We start from the raw sequence: 19,987 nt of genomic DNA, 5'->3' as shown, positions 1-19,987 counted from the left end.
TCCACACAAACCACGATATCATGGGTAGGCAAACTAAGGCCTGGGGGCCGGATCCGGCCCAATCGCCTTCTAAATCCGGCCCGCGGATGGTCAGGAATCAGCGTGTTTTTACATGAGTAGAATGTGTGCTTTTATTTAAAATGCATCTCTGGGTTATTTGTGGGGCATAGGAATTCGTTCATTCCCCGCCCCCAAATAAATATAGTCGGCCCCTCACAAGGTCTGAGGGACGGTGGACCGGCCCCCTGCTGAAAAAGTTTGCTGACCCCTGCACAATATCATGGCAGCTATACCTGTCTGATAGGCTTTCAGATCTTGCAAGGTGCCTGTCATAATTTCCATGACTAGTAACAAAGTGATCTTCTGCTTCAGGGAATAATGGCCTTTAAAAGCATAGTTCTCAGGAGGTGAATCATTTCCATACCCAAAGAAGCTACCGCTCCATCACTTCTACCCGGTTTACGATTTGGGGCTTGTTCGCAGCTTGTGTTGTAATGACTGATTGTCTTATCAGTTTTTCCCTTCTGAGAGCCCTAACAATATACACGGAAGCAAAAAGGCTTTAACGCTTTAATACAAATTTTAGACAAGGTTGGAAATAAAGCAGTGTTTTATTTTTGTTGCAGCGTATGCGATAGGCTGTCTTTTGTTACAGCGACATCTTTCCACCTTCATTTCATCCAAAAATTTCTGCAAAGCACTTTCACATTTACTGGGAATTGTTCTGTGTCTTTGCATTTTAGCAGAAGCCCGAGACAGCTAGCCCCAAGACTATACTCAGCCCTCAGTGGCCTCATAGGCTTTTATTAAAATTGTAAAAGCACTTTTTCATTTACTCAATTAAAAAAAAAAAGAAGTATATGTGAAAATGTATAGTATAGCAATTCTTCTGCTTTATTAGGCGTCAGTCAAGGCTCACCACTCCCCTCCCTTCGCCTTGAGAAATAAATCGGAGACAAAAGGCAAATTAAGGGCTCAAATACAATATAGATGAACAGGATGTGCATCCTATAATCAGAGAAGGATAGCAGGCTAGGCTATGCCTTGTTACTGCCAACACAAGAACAAGGTTTTACCATTACAGTGGTACCTCGGGTTAAGTACTTAATTCGTTCCGGAGGTCCGTTCTTAACCTGAAACTGTTCTTAACCTGAAGCACCACTTTAGCTAATGGGGCCTCCTCTTGCCGCCGCACCGCCGGGGCACGATTTCTGTTCTTATCCTGAAGCAAAGTTCTTAACCTGAAGCACTATTTATGGGTTAGCGGAGTGTGTAACCTGAAGCGTATGTAACCTGAAGCGTATGTAACCTGAGGTACCACTGTATAACAAAACTGCAGCTTCTCCCGTACCCTGGAAATGTTCTGGTGGGCTTTATGCACTGAACAAAAAATTGACTTACATTCCTGCAAGTTTGAACTTTTATGCCCCTACCCCTTTTCTGCCATTACCCCCTTTTCACAAAATGGTTCATTCTTTGCAGTAAATCAGAATATTGCAAATGCTTTGAGTTACAGAGGAAAAAACATGAATGTGGAAAGTAAAAGAAAGGGCTTGCAGAATCCGGTTGTTTTCCCTAACAGGCTCCCTACCTAGACATCTCACCTGCTTGCCAGTCTTTTCAAAACAAGATGAGGGGGCTCCTTTTTCCTGGAGTGAAGCCTTCCTTCCTTCCTAGACCAGATTGACCCATACCTCCCATCTCTCAGCAATCCACCTCAGTCTGTATTTATTTCTAAACATGGGGAAATGTAACATGAAAACCACACTTTCGAGCATGGCTTATTTGCTGGAAGAGCAGCAGAAGTGGCCCAGTTCCAGCTCTTGTCACTTGTTATAACAACAATAATAATTTTATTATTTATATCCCACCCATCTGGCTGGGTTTCCCCAGCCACTCTGGACAGCTCCCAGCAAAATAGTAAAAACACGACAAAACATCAAACATTAAAATTTTTCCCTAAACAGGGCTGCCTTCAGATGTCTTCTAAAAGTCAGATAGTTGTTTATTTCCTTGACATCTGAAGGGAAGGTGTTCGACAGGGAAGGTGCCACTACCGAGAAGGCCCTCCGCCTGGTTATTGTTGTGAATAAGCTGACTTAGGCTGAAGACAGTATATATAAACCCCTCAAATCCGTCATATTTTTCTTTTCCTCAGGTGCATAGTTGGGGCGTGTTAGTCGGCTTCTCCATCTCCACTCTCTCCATCCACAAAGGACGTAGGCCTGATTTTCATGGATGTGTGTTTCAGGGAATACCACAGCCCCCGCCATGTTGACCAAACCACTCCGTTGTCCAAGGGGCCAGAATATTTCCCATTTCTGTGATATTGCCCGTTGAGATTTGCTGCATGGCATCTTGCGGAAGTGGAAGGGGGAGGGGGGGAGGAGAGGTTGTTAATCAAGTGCAAGAAAACGGCCCCAATGCATAAAGCTAACAAGACTTTATTATGGAAATCTGAAATTAAGAGAATACCTTCTGCTCTTCTAAGCTAAGACCCAATTAAATTTATGATGTACTTTTAAATACTTTGTTGACATGTTAGAAGCCCCCACTCAACTTGTCCTCTTATGTAAAACCCGCAATTTCCTCCCATTGTAAGAACTATATAAAATGTGCTTTGTTTTTATATTTGTGCTGGCTCTGCTTGCATTTTCTTGACCAAATGCTCTTCCCATTTATTTTGATCATTACGTGTATATGCCTCCTTTCCTCCATGAATCTGAAAGCAGCATACATGGTCTCCCATCTCTATTTTGTCCTCACACCAGCTTTGCAAGGTACCGTATTTTTTGCTCTATAAGACTCACTTTTTCCCTCCTAAAAAGTAAGGGGAAATGTGTGTGTGTCTTATGGAGCGAATGCAGGCTGCGCAGCTTTCACTGAAGCCAAGAAAGCAAGAGGGATCGGTGCGCACTGATCCCTCTTTCTCTCCTGGCTTCAGGGATAGCCGCCCGAAGCCTCCAGAGCGCTCCTCCTCCTGTGCGCCAGAGGCTTCGCGTTGCTTTCGCTGAAGCCAGGAGAGTGAGAGGGATGGGTGCGCACCGATCCCTCTTGGTCTCCTGGCTTCACTTCGCTGGAGAGGCACTGTACAGCTTTCCCTCTCTGCGCAGCGCCCCTTCAGCGAAGCGGGAGGAGAAATGGAAGGGGCTCCATTTCTCCTGCAGCTTCGCTGAAGGGGCACTGCGCAGAAAGGAAGAGAATATTTTTGTTCTTGTTCTCCTCCTCTAAAACTAGATGCGTCTTATGGTCGGGTGCGTCTTATAGAGCTAAAATACGGTAAATTACGTTTGAGAGATGGTGACTGGTCCAAGGTTATCCCATGATCTTCATGGCTGAGTGAGTGGGGATTTTAATCCTGGCCTCCCTGGTTCTATCCTAACACTCTTAACCACCATACAACACTGGCATTCTACCAGTTAAGAGAAACATCCATGTTCAAGTTGGCAGGGGAAACAGTGAAAAGTTCAAAGCAGAAGTCACAGACCGACTGGCAATTACTTTATCTGTTTATTAATTGATATTTAGTTAAAGCATGCTGCATTTCCCATGAGATTCCTGCATTGCCGGGAGTTGAACTGGATAGCCCGCACGGTCCCTTCCAACTCTACAAACCTGCAATTCTGTGATTTAAAAGTCTGAAAAGTTGGGTGAGGGCAAGGTGGAAAAATAACCCGGAGCACTGCTCAGCTCTGTGGAGGAGAAGCAAATGCCATGTTCACACATACACATCCACACCCCCTGTTTTAATGAAGGGTGAAAGCAGTGCTTTTTTCTGGGGGTACGCATACCCCTAAACATTTTGTGAATCTAAGTCTGGCCTCGTTGAGGGGCAGTATTTCAATATGAGTAGGAAAATGAGAGTGCCCCTAAACATTTTTTTAAAAGAAAAGCACTGGATGAAAGTACAATTCTCATGTACAGTGGTACCTCGGGTTAAGTACTTAATTCGTTCCGGAGGTCCGTTCTTAACCTGAAACTGTTCTTAACCTGAAGCACCACTTTAGCTAATGGGGCCTCCCGCTGCCACTGCACCACCGGAGGACGATTTCTGTTCTCATTCTGAAGCAAAGTTCTTAACCTGAAGCACTATTTCTGGGTCAGCGGAGTCTGTAACCTGAAGCGTATGTAACCTGAAGCATATGTAACCCGAGGTACCACTATACAGTTTTTTAAACATGAATAACATTTGTTGACATTTGCATCCCTTTAAGTAGCAGTTGTTTTTTCTAAAGATGTTGACATCTGTAGAGGTTTGTGTGGATTTATTCATTGTATTGGTCTCCTGCCTTTTCTCCTTTTCTTCCCTACCTATTAAACCCTCACAAACAACCCTGTGAGGTAGGTTAGGCTGAAAAGTGATGATTTCATAGCTGAGTTGGGGATCTGAACCTGATATAACTCAGTACTGGCTTGCCAGAATTAGTAATACACATATTTATCTCTGACTCTGACAGACCGAGGAAATCCAGAGCAGATGCACAAGAGAGGAAGAACTGCTTAGACGTGGCAGGTCTTCATTTGGTTTTTCAGGGCTACTTAAGTCATCCCTCAACTCACCTGTTAAACCACCAGCCACATTTGTTCTCTTCTGCACAGCTCCCTGTTAGGAACCTGTCATTGTCCCTGTCAGGAGCTGAGAACGGCATGCCATTGAGCGACGCAGACCACTGGCTCTCAAAGTTGCTCCCTCCGGACAAAGCATCCCCAGCAGTCCCAGAAAAGGTGCCAAAGCCCATCTGGTAATTATTCTGCCACAGAAACAAATGTTATTAGGTGTCAGGTACAGGTAGCCAGTTAACCCAAACTGCGAGTCAGCAGAATTGTTCATCTTTTCATCATGAAAGTCTCAAAGAACCTATCTGTTGTTTGTCCCCTCCATCTGGGATTCGGAGAAAAAGAGGAGACTGCGCTATAATCTCTCCAGCTTTTCTTTAAAAAAAACCCCACAACCTTTTTACACCTCTAATTTCTTAAGTGTTAACGTTCCCATCTCTAAAATGGGCAGATGTTTTCTGCACAACTTTTACACAGTTAATGCCTTCATGATATAATGCACATCATGGTGTAATGCATATCATATGTGGCTGGATTAATTTTCTGGTGTTACGTACTCTGCACACACAGCATTTCCTTTTTCCAGTTGTGCACAGATTGTGTTGATCTGTGGTTGCTGGATATCATGTTTGTTGACTGGTAACAGGAGACGTGTAAAGGTAAAGGGACCCCTGACCATTAGGTCCAGTCGTGACCAACTCAGGGGTTGCGCGCTCATCTCGCTCTATAGGCCGAGGGAGCTGGCGTTTGTCCGCAGACAGCTTCCGGGTCATGTGGCCAGCATAACTAAGCTGCTTCTGGCGAACCAGAGCAGCACACGGAAACATCATTTACTTTCCCGCCGGAGCGGTACCGATTTATCTACTTGCACTTTGACGTGCTTTCGAACTGCTAGGTTGGCAGGAGCAGGGACCGAGCAATGGGAGCTCACCCTGCCGCGGGGATTTGAACCGCCAACCTTCTGACTGGCAAATCCCAGGCTCTGTGGTTTAACCCACAGCGCCACCCATGTCCCTTTGGGAGACATGTAAATACATGCAATAGATAAGTGGGGGGGCATGATAGATGTTGACTTAATAAATAAGACTCTTGCTTTTAGTTTTCATATGTGTACAAGCTCCCTGATTTGCAGCCAAAACTGAGTGATCCTGTCTTAAAATCTTCTGGTTCTTGCATCCACGAGATCTTTAACTTAAATATGCATATTCTCCCCCAGCCTCTATCCTGCTCACCAACAACTTACGTGCATTTAACTTGTGAGCCTCACAAATAAAATAAATTTCAAAATTGGGCGGAAAGGGGCCAGGCCAACTGGAAAAAAAGACTCTGGCAATCCCACCAGCCATTGAACCCAATGTGTTTTGACTATATGCAACTTTGGCTTTAGGTTTGATCCCTAGATTGTAAACCCCACATAAGTTGTGGGCTTACTGTCCACATGATAAATGTATTTTATGCTCCAATGACTCACACTCTCATTCTTGATCTGGAAATTATCATAAATTGCATATCGTCTCTTCCCATTCCAGTCCATCAGGTCAATTTTCAAGGATTTTTCTCCTGCAACATAAACAGTGTCATGATGAACTCCCTTGGGTCCAACACACAGTAAAAGGTAAAGGGACCCCTGACCGTTAGGTCCAGTTGTGGATGACTCTGGGGTTGTGGCGCTCATCTCGCTTTATCAGCCAAGGGAGCTGGTGTACAGCTTCCGCGTCATGTGGCCAGCATGACTAAGCCGCTTCTGGCGAACCAGAGCAGCGCACAGAAACGCCTTTTACCTTCCCGGCAGAAGTATTTATCTACTTGCACTTTGCACTTGCACTTTGATGTGCTTTCAAACTGCTAGGTTGGCAGGAGCTGGGACTGAGCAACGGGAGCTCACCCCGTTGCGGGGATTCAAACCGCTGACCTTCTGATCGGCAAGTCCTAGGCTCTGTGGTTTAGACCACAGCGCCACCCGCGTCCCTGGTCCAACACACAGTATTGTGAATGAAATGCAAGGATTTATTGGTGCCTTCAGACTATATGCATGTCACATCATTGTAACCAAATTATACGCAGAGAGGAAAACAGTGTGTTGGGTGCACCGTAATCAGGAAAAGAGTCCAAGGTGAAGGCATTAAGAACCCCTCTTGCCCCATCCCATGCTTCAAAATAAAATTGGAGCCCACATGGTTGCACTAAAACTTTTTTGTTTTGTTTGATTTAAAGCTAACAAGAGACACTAAATGTACCTCTAGCATCATATCTAGCTCAAATGCAATCTTTTGGGCTCTATCAAGATGGAAGAAAGCAGTGAAGAGATTGGAAGATCTTCCTCTCTTCAATGGCTGATAGGGGAAGTTAGCATATTAGGGTTAAAATTACTTCATAAAGTTAGGCTCCACTTTTAAATATGGAGGTCTGGCTGGAAGAAACATGGACCTTACTGGGCTAAAGCTTCTCCGAGATTTGGTGTTTAATACTAAGGACTACCAAAAAAACCGGCAGAGAGGAATTGAGAGAGAATTAAGAGCCTCGGACGTGAGATCTCCAGGCTGATAGTAGATGGACTGATGGACGTTTGTTGGGGATTGAAACCGGGAAAGGGGGGGTGGAGTCTGGGAATCCAAAGGGCGTATAATTTAACCTGTTCTGTTTTTATTTTGTTTGGATATTTGTATGAAAATTGGGGAAATTGTGGAAGGGAATTTAGGCCGACTTTAGAAAAAGGTTTAAAGAATAAGCAATGATGTATAAATATGAAGTCTACAAGACAAAATTGGTTTTTTTTTTAAGAACTAAATATAAAAAGGTTTAAAAATAGGGACAAGAACTTGTTGAACCAACAATCTGAACTGGAATACAAGAGGGAGAGGTGTGGGGAAGTCAGGGAAATATGTTATAGAAAATAAGGATTGTGAACTTTATGTGTTTTTAAACTTTTTTTGTTTTTTGTTTTTTCTATTGTAATATGGTGGAAAATTTTAATAAATATCTTTTTAAAAAATTACTTCATAGAGATGCATCTACACAGAACGAGGATCCTTACCTTCAAGTAGTAGATCATGTATTTTATCGTTACCCAGCCAATACTCATCACCCTTGCTCTGAAACTGTCCAAACCCTTCTTTGTAATCATCCCAATTTCTGTAAGGAGGAAAGACACACATGTCAAGGTTGGCTATTCAGCTGTATCTGGAGGGTTCCAGGTTGGCAATCTAATGTGCTTTTCCAAAGAGTTACAAGGCATTAAGAGGCAACAAATTGACTTTGGTTCAACTCAAAACATTTGCACATACCTGTACGCAGTGCTTTTTTTTCTAGAAAAATACGTGCTGGCACTCACTATGAAGTTGTTACTTCCTGTGTGACCTAACTGTATGACACTGCCTGTATGACCTAACATGGCGCACCATCCTATTTTGTAGGTCATGGTCTCCCCTATTCTCAGCAATAAGGAAACCGTTACATGACAGATAAGTGCTGGAGATGCAAAGAGGTGGACAGAACGTTCTTTCACATGTGGTGGACTTGTAAAAGGGTAAAAGAGTATTGGGAAATAATCCATAATGAATTGAAAAAAATGTTTAAAAGTACTTTTCAAAAAAAAAACCCCACATAGTCCTTTTTGTTGGAGATAATTCAGACTGAAATTCCCATGTGTAAAAAAATATGTTATTTATGTATGCTACTACTGCGGCCCGTGTTTTGTTAGCCCCAAAATGGAAAACGAGCGAGGTCCCAACCAAAGAAGAATGGCAACTTAAGTTGACAGAATACGCCCAGCTTGCAGACTTAACATAAAATAAGAAAACAAGAACATAGATTGGAATATATGGGAAATAACCGTGTGCACCTGAAAACGTTGGCAGCTTTAAGATAAATTCAACCGTGTAAATAATTTTTGATGGATGCAATAATGGAGTACTGAATGGTTTAGTTTTTGTAAAATATGCAGGGATTTATGATATGTAAAATGTACCATGGAAAGAGAAGAAGGGAAGTCATGGATATTTTAAAGATGTTTAAATGAGTATTTTAAATTGTAAAACAGATAATTTAATAAAAATTATTAAAAAAGGAAACCATTATGTGTTCTGTTAACTGCACTCAGCGACGCACCTGTAGAAATTCTCTTTTCCGTTTCTGCGCCGTTGGATCACAGTCCACCCTCCTCCGTCCGACATGTCACAGAAGGCAAGGAACGGTTCTCTGTCTGCTCTGGGCTTAATTCGGTAGTATCCACTCTCCGTCTTTCCGCTGTTAAATACCATTGCACAATCTAAGCAAAGCAATGCAAGATGGAGAGGTAGGATGGCAACAAATTTAGGACTGAAAACATGCAAACGCAAAAAGGGGACTGGCCATAAAGAGCATGTCTATCTCAAAGATTCCTATCCATTCTGAAGGAAATCAGCCCCAAGTGCTCACTGGAAGGACAGATCCTGAAGCTGAGGCTCCAATCCTTTGGCCACCTCATGAGAAGAGAAGACTCCCTGGAAAAGACCCTGATGCTGGGAAAGATTGAGGGCACAAGGAGAAGGGGACGACAGAGGACGAGGTGGTTGGACGGTGTTCTCGAAGCTACTAAAATGAGTTTGACCAAACTGCGGGAGGCAGTGGAAGACAGGAGTGCCTGGCATGCTCTGGTCCAGGGGGTCACGAAGAGTCAGACACGACTAAACGACTAAACAACAACAATCTCAAAGATTAAAGAAAACACTCAAGCCTTTCAGAAGAACAGACCTTGCCACAGATTTTATCTACCTTGGTTATAGACTGAGAGACTTCCACTCCTTGAGGGCAAAAGCATGTCCATCTGTGTGGTCCTCATGGCAGAGAAAACCTTGCTTTTTTGTCTGTGGTAGTTGTTCCCCAGGAGGTCTTTCAGCTGCAGTGCATATAGCTGGGATAAATCTTGGAGTGTTTTTAGCTTCTGCTGTAGTTTGCCGTTTTCTACCAGGCAGTCCTCCCTTTCCTGAAAGTGAGAAGGAAATTGCCATTCCCTTTTATGCAACTGCAGTCAGGGTAAGTTGGAAGGTATTGGTTGTTGTCAGTATAAGCTAAACAAGTTATAGCTTAGGGCCCCACTTTTTTGGGGGGCCCCCAAAAAATTTAAAGGGAAAATGCGATGTATATTTCAAAAATATAAGATAAAAAACAAAACAAACAAAACCTACATACAGGAACAGTGTTTTGTGTTGTGTAGGCGCCTAAGATGTAAGTAATGGGCCCCGGCTGCTAGCCTGCTCCCTAAAATATCCCTGGTTTGCTCCTTTCTATGTATAGGGTGCCTACATTCTGCATGGACTTTACATTCTGCACGGACTTTTCAACAATTACCTTGATAGAATACATATTTTACATGGGCTGGTTGCATGGCAGCACGTGCAAATGGCTTTAGATACCTATTAAAGGTAAAGGTGCCCCTGCCCGTACGGGCCAGTCGTGTCCGACTCTAGGGTTGTGCGCTCATCTCACTTAAGAGGCCGGGAGCCAGCGCTGTCCGGAGACACTTCCGGGTCACGTGGCCAGCGTGACGAAGCTGCTCTGGCGAGCCAGCACCAGCGCAGCACACGGAAACGCCGTTTACCTTCCCGCTATAAAGCGGTACCTATTTATCTACTTGCACTTAGGAGTGCTTTTGAACTGCTAGGTGGGCAGGAGCTGGGAAAGAAGGGAGCTCACCCCGCCGCGGGGATTCGAACCGCCGACCATACGATCGGCAAGTCCTAGGCACTCAGGTTTTACCCACAGCACCACCCGCGTCCCAGATACCTATTAGGTCCATAAATTACCATATGGCATATAGTCAACACAAAAAACAGTGACAATTTGTTGTTGACAAAGGACAGCTGGACATATAAAGGGCCCCATTACCTTCAGTAGCCTAGGGCCTCATCAAACCTAAATCTGCCCCTGGTTGTTGTGTTCTATAGTTTTTCCCGTATATTTCTCAGGGTGGGGTGGAGATTTCTCAGGATTGTCCTCCTTATAGGGAGAAAGTTTGCAGTCCAAATTTCACTGCACAACACAGGGTCCAGGGTGCTGGGTTTACACCAGTAGCAACACCTTGAATTGGGCCCAGCGACAAATAGGCAGCCATTGCGGCTTTCCAAGGATCTGCCATATACGATCTTGCCTTAAAATTAAAAGCCTGGCAGCTGTATTTTACACCATCTGCAGCTTCTACACTGTCTTCAAGGGTATCCCTGCATAGATAGCATTGTAGTACTGCAGTCATGAAGAAGAAGAAGAGGAGTTTGGATTTGATATCCCGCTTTATCACCACCCGAAGGAGTCTCAAAGCGGCTAACATTCTCCTTTCCCTTCGTCACCCACAACAAACACTCTGTGAGGTGAGTGGGGCTGAGAGACTTCAGAGAAGTGTGACTAGCCCAAGGTCACCCAGCAGCTGCAGGTGGAGGAGCAGAGACGCGAACCCGGTTCCCCAGATTACGAGACTACTGCTCTTAACCACTACACCACACTAATGAGGTTAATACAGGTGTGAATAACTGTGGCCAGGCTATTCACGTCCAGGAGCGGCTGTAGCTGGTGAACTAGCCAGAGCCAGAAAAAAAAGATATGAACCCAACGGCTGTAAATGTTGTCATGAAGAGGGGCAAGTTCACAGCGTTTATTTAGGATTTGCTTTGATTTTGGCCTTATCTTTGTTCGCTGCTGTGTTTTACCACTCCTTTGTAGATTTTAAACGTGTTGATCCGACAAGTTTTGTACAACTTTTTCTGGATGCTGCCTTGCGATGGATTTTGTCCTGGAAGGTGCAATATCAGTATTCTAATAAGTAAAAAAATAAACAAGCTGCTACATACCAGAAGCCGAGGTGCAGGAGAACAAAAGGGTTTCAGGAGTAGCAGCAGCAGCAGCCACCGAATCATCATTGCATTCATTTTATAGAGCTGGAGGGGAAAATGGCATCTTGTTTTATGCTATGACAATCATGTGTTGTCTATCCTTTCCCTATTGCCGTTATACTTTTTTTTGAAGCAACGTGCGAACTGAAACGCAGCTATCCTTCAAAATGCACACCTACCCAAATTTTGTGTTGGAATTCCCAACACAAAAACAGGTATATTAGAGGTATTAGTGAAAATAACAGTTAAGAAATGCATTATATTATGGGAAATTGCTTGGAAAAAGGAGTATGTTAAGCAAAAAGTGTATATTGTTCAAAACTGACAAAAACGCAAATGGTTTTCATGAGGATTTTTCTTTGTTTAAAAAAGTAAACGGCTGCAAAATGTGGAGAGTTGAATTTAAGACTGCCAAAAAAACAAAAAAAAACCCTGAGAAACCAAAATTAACAAATCAGTGCATCCCTACCTGGGACTAAGCCCAATTGAATTCAATACGACCTGCTTCTGTTTAGACAATCCACTTAGGCTGCAAATTCTAAGTACCGTATTTTTTGCTCCATAAGACTCACTTTTTTCCTCCTAAAAAGTAAGGGGATATGTGTGTGCATCTTATGGAGCGAATGCAGGCTGCGCAGCTATCCTAGAAGCCAGAACAGCAAGAGGGATTGCTGCTTTCACTGCATAGCGATCCCTCTTGCTGTTCTGGCTTCTGAGATTCAGAATATGTTTTTTCTTGTTTTCCTCCTCCAAGAATTAGGTGCGTCTTGTGGTCTGGTGCGTCCTATAGAGCGAAAAATACGGTATCTAACACTTGATTGCAAATGTGTGTGTCCTATGCACACTACATTTTTAGGTGTACAGCAAAAGTAAAGTGGGAACTAGCCCTACAAGGACGGAGGTGAAAGCGAAGGAAACAAGGAGAGAGTGAAGGAAGTTCTTTCTGTTGTAAAGAAAAAAACACAGTTGTCACAACAAACTAAGAACATTTTGTTCTTTTTGAAAAGGCCCCTGAGATTCTGGAAACCCTGGACTAAGCATCTGCCAAATACACTCCCTCTTCTAGGAATAGACAATGCTCAGTCTATTGCTAGTTCCTTTCAACTATTTTATAATAACGGCTAATTTGTATTAGTTCAGGAATGAGGACACTCATTCCTCTGGCTGCAAAGTGGGTTAATAAAATATGTTGCCCCCCCCATTAAAAAGTTTTAATCAAAAGTCCTAGTCACATGGGTGTACCTGGGGAGGGCAGGCTGGCAGTTGCCCCTCCCCAAGATCCACAAAAGTTAGTGAAAAGCATTTAAAGTACTCAATTAACTGAGATTCTCTCCCCCCAGAAAGCTCAACAACTTTGGCTGTCCCTCCCCCCTAACAAAAATCCTGGCTACACCCATGTCTCATCAGCTCAGGGGGTTAAAAGCTTCAGAAAAACAGCAATTTCACTGACCTCAGAACCGAATGTGAAGTTAAAAGGACACTGTTCTCTGGATTCTGCTAAAAAAAAAAAAAGGTCTAGAAGGTTGGAAATAGTAAAATATGGAAGGAGCAGCCTGCTATCTGGTATGAGTTTAAGAACATAACATCAGACGGTAGTTTTCAATGAATTAAAATAACATAAAAAGGAAATCAAGCGAGATGTAAATTAAACCAAGTTGGATTTAGGCAAAGTATCTTAATTTAGAGATTAGAGGAGTTTGGCAATAGCGCAAGGTGTCCAGGGAGAACATATAATCTTCCTTTGTAAACAATTATCACAGATGTTTTAGTGTTTTAGATATGGAGCATCTTGATTGACTTAAACCAGAGTCCTAGACTAAGTAATTCTGATGGATGCATGCAGAGGATCTCAAACTAGAGATTTCAGTATTCTTTCTCCAACACCTTAATGCGAACGGCATCAGAACTCTGGTTCCACTGGGAAGTCTCACAGGCTTACGTCTTATGCTCCCAGAGTACCACCAGAATATTGCAGTACCAGCCTATCTCAGCAGTCAACTGACTTCAAGGGCCAATGCCTGTGAACCAGTGTTTTGTGTCTTTTTCCTCCTCCCTCCCCTTGTAAGCGCAGTGATTTTCGTAATTTGCTCTGAGAGCCTTTTTTTTTTTTGCTAAAGGGGAAGGGCATAAACGCCCTAAATCAGGCATAGGCAAACTCGGCCCTCCAGATGTTTTGGGACTACAACTCCCATCATCCCTGATCACTGGTCCTGCTACCTAGGGATGATGGGAGTTGTAGTCCAAAAACATTTGGAGGGCCAGGTTTGCCTATGCCTGCTTTAAATAAATAAAGCACTGGCCCCTCCAGATGTCCTTTTTGTTGTGCATTCACGAGGACTTGTTGCGATGGTCTGCTTTTGATACTGTTTGTGCTTGCAAACCATTGGGCTAGCCATTCCTCATGTCCCATAGCTTCCTGCAGAAATCCTGTAACTTTTCATACCATAGATATTCCACGCGCACACACCCCACACCCTCTTATATAAGGGTCTGGTGACTTCTGTTTCAGCGTATCTGAAGAAGTGTGCATGCACACAAAAGCTTATACTGTGGTACCTCGGGTTACATACGCTTCAGGTTACAGACTCCGCTAACCCAGAAATATTACCTCGGGTTAAGAACTTCGCTTCAGGATGAGAACAGAAATTGTGCTCCAGCGGTGCAGCAGCAGCAGGAGGCCCTATTAGCTAAAGTGGTGCTTCAGGTTAAGAACAGTTTCAGGTTAAAAACAGACCTCCGGAACGAATTAAGTACTTAACCCAAGGTACCACTGTACCAAGAACAAACTTGGTTGGTCTCTAAGGTACTACTGGACATTTTAAAAATTTTTATATATATTTCGACTGCGTCAGACTATCTACCTGAATCTACACCACACATGCTTTTGTTGCACTATAGCAACTTTTTTCAGCTGTGGGCCGGTCCACCATCCCTCAGACCATGTGGTGGGCCGGACTATATATTTTGGGGGGCACGCGAATGAACGAATTCCTATGCCCCACAAATAACCCAGAGATGCATTTTAAATAAAAGGACACATTCTACTCATGTAAAAACACCAGGCAGGCCCCACAAATAACCCAGAGATGCATTTTAAATAAAAGCACACATTCTACTCATGTAAAAACACGCTGATTCCTGGACTGTCCGTGGGCCAGATTTAGAAGGCGATTGGGCCGCATCCAGTCCCCGAACCTTAGTTTGCCTACCCCGCACTATAGCAAGAATGTGAAAGCACGGGGGAAGCGTCACAGAACAATGAATAAAGCAGAACGGTGCATGGTTGGTTCTTTATAAATCCACCACTAAAGCACTAACATAGTGTCAATTTCATGTTCCAAAAATATGTCGGGGGGGGAACCTACTCATCTGAAGGGGCTCATAAATAATGTCAGTGCAGGACCCTAATAGAGGGAGCCACATTTAACAAGTGTTTGACTTCTACGTGAAGCTTAACAAGATTTAAGGCAACAAACCTTGGCTGGGAAGAAAGTTGTGGGAGGGAGGGGGTTGCAATGGGAGAATTAACAGATGATAGAAAGGTAAAATACCTGTCTGCTGCTTCTCTGCTACAGATTACGTCCTTCTCACCTGTCACTGCTTTAGCTCTCTTCAGTAGAAATCAAGAGCTACGAGAGCTGGTTCTGTTGCCGACCGTATAGTTTGGTCCTCAGGGATAGCTACAAGAGGGATACATGTTGAATCACAGAATCAGAGAATTGTAGAGTTGGAAGGGGACCTCGAGGGTCATCTAGCCAAACCCCCTGCAATGCTGGAACTTCAACACACAGTACCCCATCCAATTTGAAACCAGACCAGGCCCTACTTAGCTTTGCAACGAGCTAGCAGTTTTAGTATAACTTGCACCCCGGTTTCCTAATACAGTGGTACCTCAGGTTACATACGCTTCAGGTTACAGACTCTGCTAACCCAGAAATAGTACCTCAGGTTAAGAACTTTGCTACAGGTGGAGAACAGAAATCGTGCACCGGTGGTGCGGCAGCAGTGGGAGACCCTATTAGCTAACAGTTTCTGGTTAAGAACAGACCTCCAGAACAAATTAAGTACTTAACCCGAGGTACCACTGTAGTGACAACAACAAAAATTCAGGGAAAAAAATTCAGGAAAGCTTGTTTAATGTACAGGTTTGTGTTTTCCCCATCACTTCCATTAATGTCTAAAGAATGCAATCATTAAAGAGCTAAAACTAACAATGAATTGTTGCAGGTGTGTGTGTGTGTGTATAAAATGCAGCAGAAGGCTTTAAGTGAAAAATATAAACTTACCTCATTTGTTATAGTCGGATGCATCAAAGCACCCGAGAGTCTGGGTCTGCATGACAAGAATTTTGCTTTCTAAGCCTCAGTAGAGACGGCAACTTTAAAAATGTAACTGCAGAAAAATCTATCCCTAAAAAAACAACCCGAAATGTCTTGAAAGACCTACAAAGGAACACTTGGAGCTCCCTCTGCTGACTGTAAAGTATTTTATAAATCCAAACCACTCTTATTTTCGGAGTCCTTGAGTTGAAATGTTAGGAAGGAAGATTGTTTCTTTGATGATGACAACAGAAAAGTAATTTAAAATACTGATATGGCACAGACGAACAGACTTCTTGAGAGAACCCTTACTGTGAAAATGACAGAGAGTTGCATCGTTGCAACACTGAAAAAGGTACTATGATGCATATATGGTGGAACTGTTTAAACATCAAATAATTTTGGGAAACAATATACAATGAAATGAAAAAAATGTTCAGATATTCATTTAGGAAAACATCAGAAGGTTTTCTATTGGGAATAGTACCAGGAAATCTAAAGGAAGAAGACAAGACATTATATTTATACACAACAGTAGCTGCAAGGCTATTGATGGCGAAAACTTGGAAAAGTGGTATTATACCGACAAAAACAGAGTGGCTTGCCAAATTATTGGAGTATTACAATATATCCAAAACAATGGTAGAAATTGGAAGGATCTCAAAAGAGAAGATAGACAAGGACTGGAAGGTGTTTAAAGGATACTTGCAAAATTATATTGGAAAAATCAGAACTCCTATTAGAATAAACAAGTTCCGTTATAAATACTGAAATACTAAATAAGATGGATAACAATGTGTAACAGAAAAAGAAGCAGAAAATTGGTTTTAAAGTATGTGAAAGAAAGTAATAGAGGTGGAAAGAAATTGCAATTGAGTAGACTGGAAGTTTATCACAAGGGTGGGGTGAGGGGTGAGGGATGGTGGTGGGCAAATGAAGTATTTGTGGGATTGAGTGTGGGTATGACTGAATATTTTTAAGGATTGTATGAAATGTATGTTTGTATATTCATAACATGTATGTATTAATGATGAATTATTTTAATAATAAATTTTTTAAAAAAAAATTAAAAAGAAAAGAAAATGACAGAGAGAACTGCTTCAAAGCAAATAGGGAAATGCTGATATCATTTGACATATCGTGGCTAATACACGAAGCCGCTGATAATGCACACCCAAAATCTGATCGGAGAAATTGGGGGGGGAGGGGGAACAAACACAAATGATTGAGTACTTAAGAGCATCTTTCCATACCCTCCAACCTTTCTCCGATGAAAATAGGGACATCCCAAGGAAAAACGGGACAAATTAGAAACCAGGACAGCTTCTATAAATCCAAGACTGTCCCTGGAAAATAGGGACACTTGGAGGGTCCGTTTTCCTACACAGTAGTAACTGAGGCTCCCAGCCTGTGTGTGTGTGTTTATGCAAATATGCATGGGGGGTGTATGTGCCAAACTAGGTCTTTGGCCCAGGTAAAAGAAAGCCTAATTTTGCCTCTGGTTCCACCAATTCTGGTTTTGCCATGCCTGCTGAGTTTTAAAAAGGGCGACACTGAGACTAAAGAGGAGGAAGCTGTCAGGCAGTAAATACATAAGTAAAAAGGCAGGCAGGTGAAGGCTGACTGAGACAAGACGGCTTGAGCATACAGTATTACAATGCACCTGGCCCAACTGCACTGGCTGCCAATCAAGTTTCCAGGCCCAATTCAAAGTGCTGGTTTTGACCTATAAAGCCTTAAACAGCTCAGGATCGCAATACCTCAAACGTCTGGGTTGTATATACAGTGGTACCTCGGGTTAAGAACTTAATTCGTTCCGGAGGTCCGTTCTTAACCTGAAACTGTTCTTAACCAGAGGTACTTTAGCTAATGGGGCCTCCCGCTGCTACGCAATTTGTGTTCTCATCCTGAAGCAAAGTTCTTAACCCGAGGTACTATTTCTGGGTTAGTGGAGTTTGTAACCTGAAGCATCTGTAACCTGAGGTGTCTGTAACCCGAGGTACCACTGTATGTGCAAACAAACCATCTATCATAAAGACATTCCAGTCTTGTCTTAACCGTGCCTCTTTTCCAAAAGGAAACAGACGCTGGAACCCTGGGAATCTGGCAGGGAGACTGATAAAGGTAAAGGGAGCCCTGACCATTAGGTTCAGTCGTGGCCGACTCTGGGGTTGCGGCGCTCATCTCGCTTTATTGGCCGAGGGAGCCGGCGTACAGCATGTGGCCAGCATGACTAAGCCGCTTCTGGCGAACCAGAGCAGTGCACGGAAACGCCGTTCACCTTCCTGCTGGAGCGGTACCTATTTATCTACTTGCACTTTGACATGCTTTTGAACTGCTAGGTTGGCAGGAGCTGGGACGGAGCAACGGGAGCTCACCCCGTCGCGGGGATTCGAACCGCCGACCTTTTGATCGGCAAGTCCTAGGCTCTGTGGTTTAACCCACAGCGCCACCCGCGTCCCATACGGAGACTGAAGTGGCGTGCAAAAACAATGGCAACTGCAGACAACCAGGGTTTCCCCAAAACTGGGTTTCCAGCTGTTTTTTGGACTCCAATTCCCATCATCCCTGACCGCTGGCCCTGCTAGCTAGGGATGATGGGAGTCGTAGTCCAACAACAGCTGGAGACCCAAGTTTGAGAAAGCCTGACTGACCTACAGGGCCGCAGGCTTTGCTCCAGGCGACCAGGAGGCCGCTTCGAAAGCGCTGGCCCTTTTGCAATGCGGACGCGGCCTTATCGCGCGTCAAGGAGCAGCAACAGCAGCAGCCCCGGGGATAATGGTGGCCTCTCGGTGTCCCTGGCAACGGCGTTCCAGGGCCAGGCAGGCTGGAACCCGGCGCGGTTGACTGCGCCCCCCGCCGGCTGACCGGCCGCGCCGCCGCCCCCCCGGCCCCATAAATCAGGCGCGAATCTGGATCAGGTGGAGTCTCCGCCAGGCCGGCATGAAGCTGCGCTTGGCGACGCCCGGCTCTCCCCGCCGCCACCGCCGGTCGCTCGGCGGGTTTCCTTTAGCCCTGAGGCGACGGGCAGGGAGCCTTTAGCGCTGCGCCGGAGAGACGCGCGGGAGGCGAGAGGTGAGGCGACGCGCAAAAGTGGCCTCTCCAAACGCGCGGCGCTTTTTGCGCCTCGGTTTTGCGCCCGTGCGGCTGGAGGAGATCCGAGGGATTCCTCCTCGGCGGCTTTTGTTCCCCCTCGCTTTCTTTTCTCCCAGTTCTAGGTCACTCGACCCACAATAGGACTCCTTTAGTCGCCTTGCCACACGCGCTCTGGCAACTTTTCAGGCGTGCGTAAAAACGGGGGAAGCTTTTTCTCTCGCTTCCCTCCTCCCCGGTCCCATTTCCTTCTCCCTCCTTCTCCCAACCACCTACCTGCTTGTCACGAGTTTCGCCCCCCCCCCCCACCGCCCTTGGAAGGGTTTCATTTTTGGAGCTGAGCTTGTCCCCTGCTGAGGTAAATGACTTATTGCTCTGCTTCGACCCGGGGGGGTGGGGGGTGGGATGGGAAAGCAAACCAAACCTGCGTTAACTATGCAGAGGCAGAATTGACCAGGTGGGGGGAGAAGCCCCTGTCGTGACTTTCAGGCGTTTGGAAGCACGGACAGCCCACCCCCCCAAAAAAAAAAACCTTGTGAAAATGATCCCTTCCCGAGGGCAAGGAGTAATAGGGGTGGAGATGGGCCGAAAGTCCCAATGAAATGATTTCTTGAAGGGGGAGGATATACGAATAAAGGGCTGGTTCTCACAAAGACATGGGTAGGAGAATGACGACCCACAAGGTTGCAGTTTTTCCTCTGTCCTGAGTGGGTTTTAGGGGAGCCTTGACAAAGCAAACGTTGGCATGGAAAGATGAGTCTTAACTTGGGTCTGTGTTAATGTGCAAAATCTATATCGCCATTGTCATTAAGGGGGGGGCTGAAACTCCCCTAAAAAGGTTTGAACACTATGAACTACTACAGCAACCTGTATGCAAGTCAGTGCAAACATCGCAAGCTTCTCTGGTGCAATTCGGTGCTTTGTTTAGCAAGAGAGGAGGTTGGAAGGGCGGTGAGCATAGCCTCTGGTCTGAAATATTAAGAGTGAAAGGCACTGTAAGATTGTTGTAAAAGCCAGCAGTCTTCAGTTAGACACGGGACCCACATTTAACCCAAGTGTGCAGTTGAAGACTCATTTTTTTAAAAGAACAACAACAACAAATCAAATATTTGTGCGCTGTTGCAACCCACATTGGATCGGGCTGTGACCTAGTAG

At 44.5% G+C, this 19,987-nt stretch overlaps 2 protein-coding genes across 7 annotated transcripts in view; one reads left to right on the top strand and one right to left on the bottom strand.

Moving 5' to 3' along the window:
* Positions 1 to 556: 556 nt before the first annotated feature.
* On the bottom strand, positions 557 to 19,216 carry LOC128409971 (fibrinogen-like protein 1). 3 transcript variants are annotated; one of them, XR_008329355.1, is made up of 10 exons: positions 19,109 to 19,216; positions 14,972 to 15,100; positions 11,379 to 11,465; positions 9,310 to 9,520; positions 8,665 to 8,824; positions 7,592 to 7,689; positions 6,029 to 6,117; positions 4,561 to 4,751; positions 1,335 to 2,357; positions 557 to 1,090 (listed from the first exon to the last, which is right to left on the bottom strand). XR_008329355.1 is itself a non-coding variant. In XM_053380541.1 (9 exons), the coding sequence occupies exons 3-9, from the start codon at positions 11,454 to 11,456 to the stop codon at positions 2,177 to 2,179; spliced, it is 1,008 nt and encodes a 335-aa protein (XP_053236516.1). In that variant the 5' UTR covers positions 11,457 to 11,465; positions 14,972 to 15,100; positions 15,707 to 16,203; the 3' UTR covers positions 557 to 2,176. The 3 variants fall into 3 exon arrangements, 1 of the variants encoding a protein (XP_053236516.1); XR_008329354.1 differs by lacking the exon at positions 19,109 to 19,216 and adding an exon at positions 15,707 to 16,203; XM_053380541.1 differs by lacking the exon at positions 19,109 to 19,216 and adding an exon at positions 15,707 to 16,203 and having other exon boundaries at positions 557 to 2,357.
* LOC128409969 (phosphatidylinositol 3,4,5-trisphosphate 3-phosphatase TPTE2-like) overlaps positions 18,614 to 19,987 on the top strand; it is a 28,099-nt gene continuing 26,725 nt past the window's right edge. Inside the window, exon 1 of one of the 4 annotated variants that reach the window (XM_053380538.1) lies at positions 18,614 to 18,814. The gene's annotated coding sequence lies outside the window, so the exon portion shown is untranslated. Of the gene's footprint in view, positions 18,815 to 18,942; positions 19,191 to 19,987 lie in introns of those variants that run through there. The other 3 variants (XM_053380536.1, XM_053380537.1, XM_053380535.1) reach the window with 3 other exon arrangements.

Source organism: Podarcis raffonei, chromosome 3, assembly GCF_027172205.1.
Source record: "Podarcis raffonei isolate rPodRaf1 chromosome 3, rPodRaf1.pri, whole genome shotgun sequence".
NCBI classification, from domain to species: domain Eukaryota; kingdom Metazoa; phylum Chordata; class Lepidosauria; order Squamata; family Lacertidae; genus Podarcis; species Podarcis raffonei.
The sequence above is the reverse complement of the archived record's forward strand: the minus strand, read 5'-3'. Positions and strand labels throughout refer to the sequence as shown.

What these genes read in the sequence shown, in the direction of transcription:
- LOC128409971 (XM_053380541.1), bottom strand. Translation starts at nt 11,456, where the DNA reads ATGAATGCAATGATGATTCGGTGGCTGCTGCTGCTGCTACTCCTGAAA. An exon ending in TCTCTCAGTCTATAACCAAG is followed by an intron (nt 8,825 to 9,309) that starts GTAGATAAAATC and finishes TGCTTTGCTTAG; the next exon opens with ATTGTGCAATGGTATTTAAC. An exon ending in GGAAAAGAGAATTTCTACAG is followed by an intron (nt 7,690 to 8,664) that starts GTGCGTCGCTGA and finishes TCCTCCTTACAG; the next exon opens with AAATTGGGATGATTACAAAG.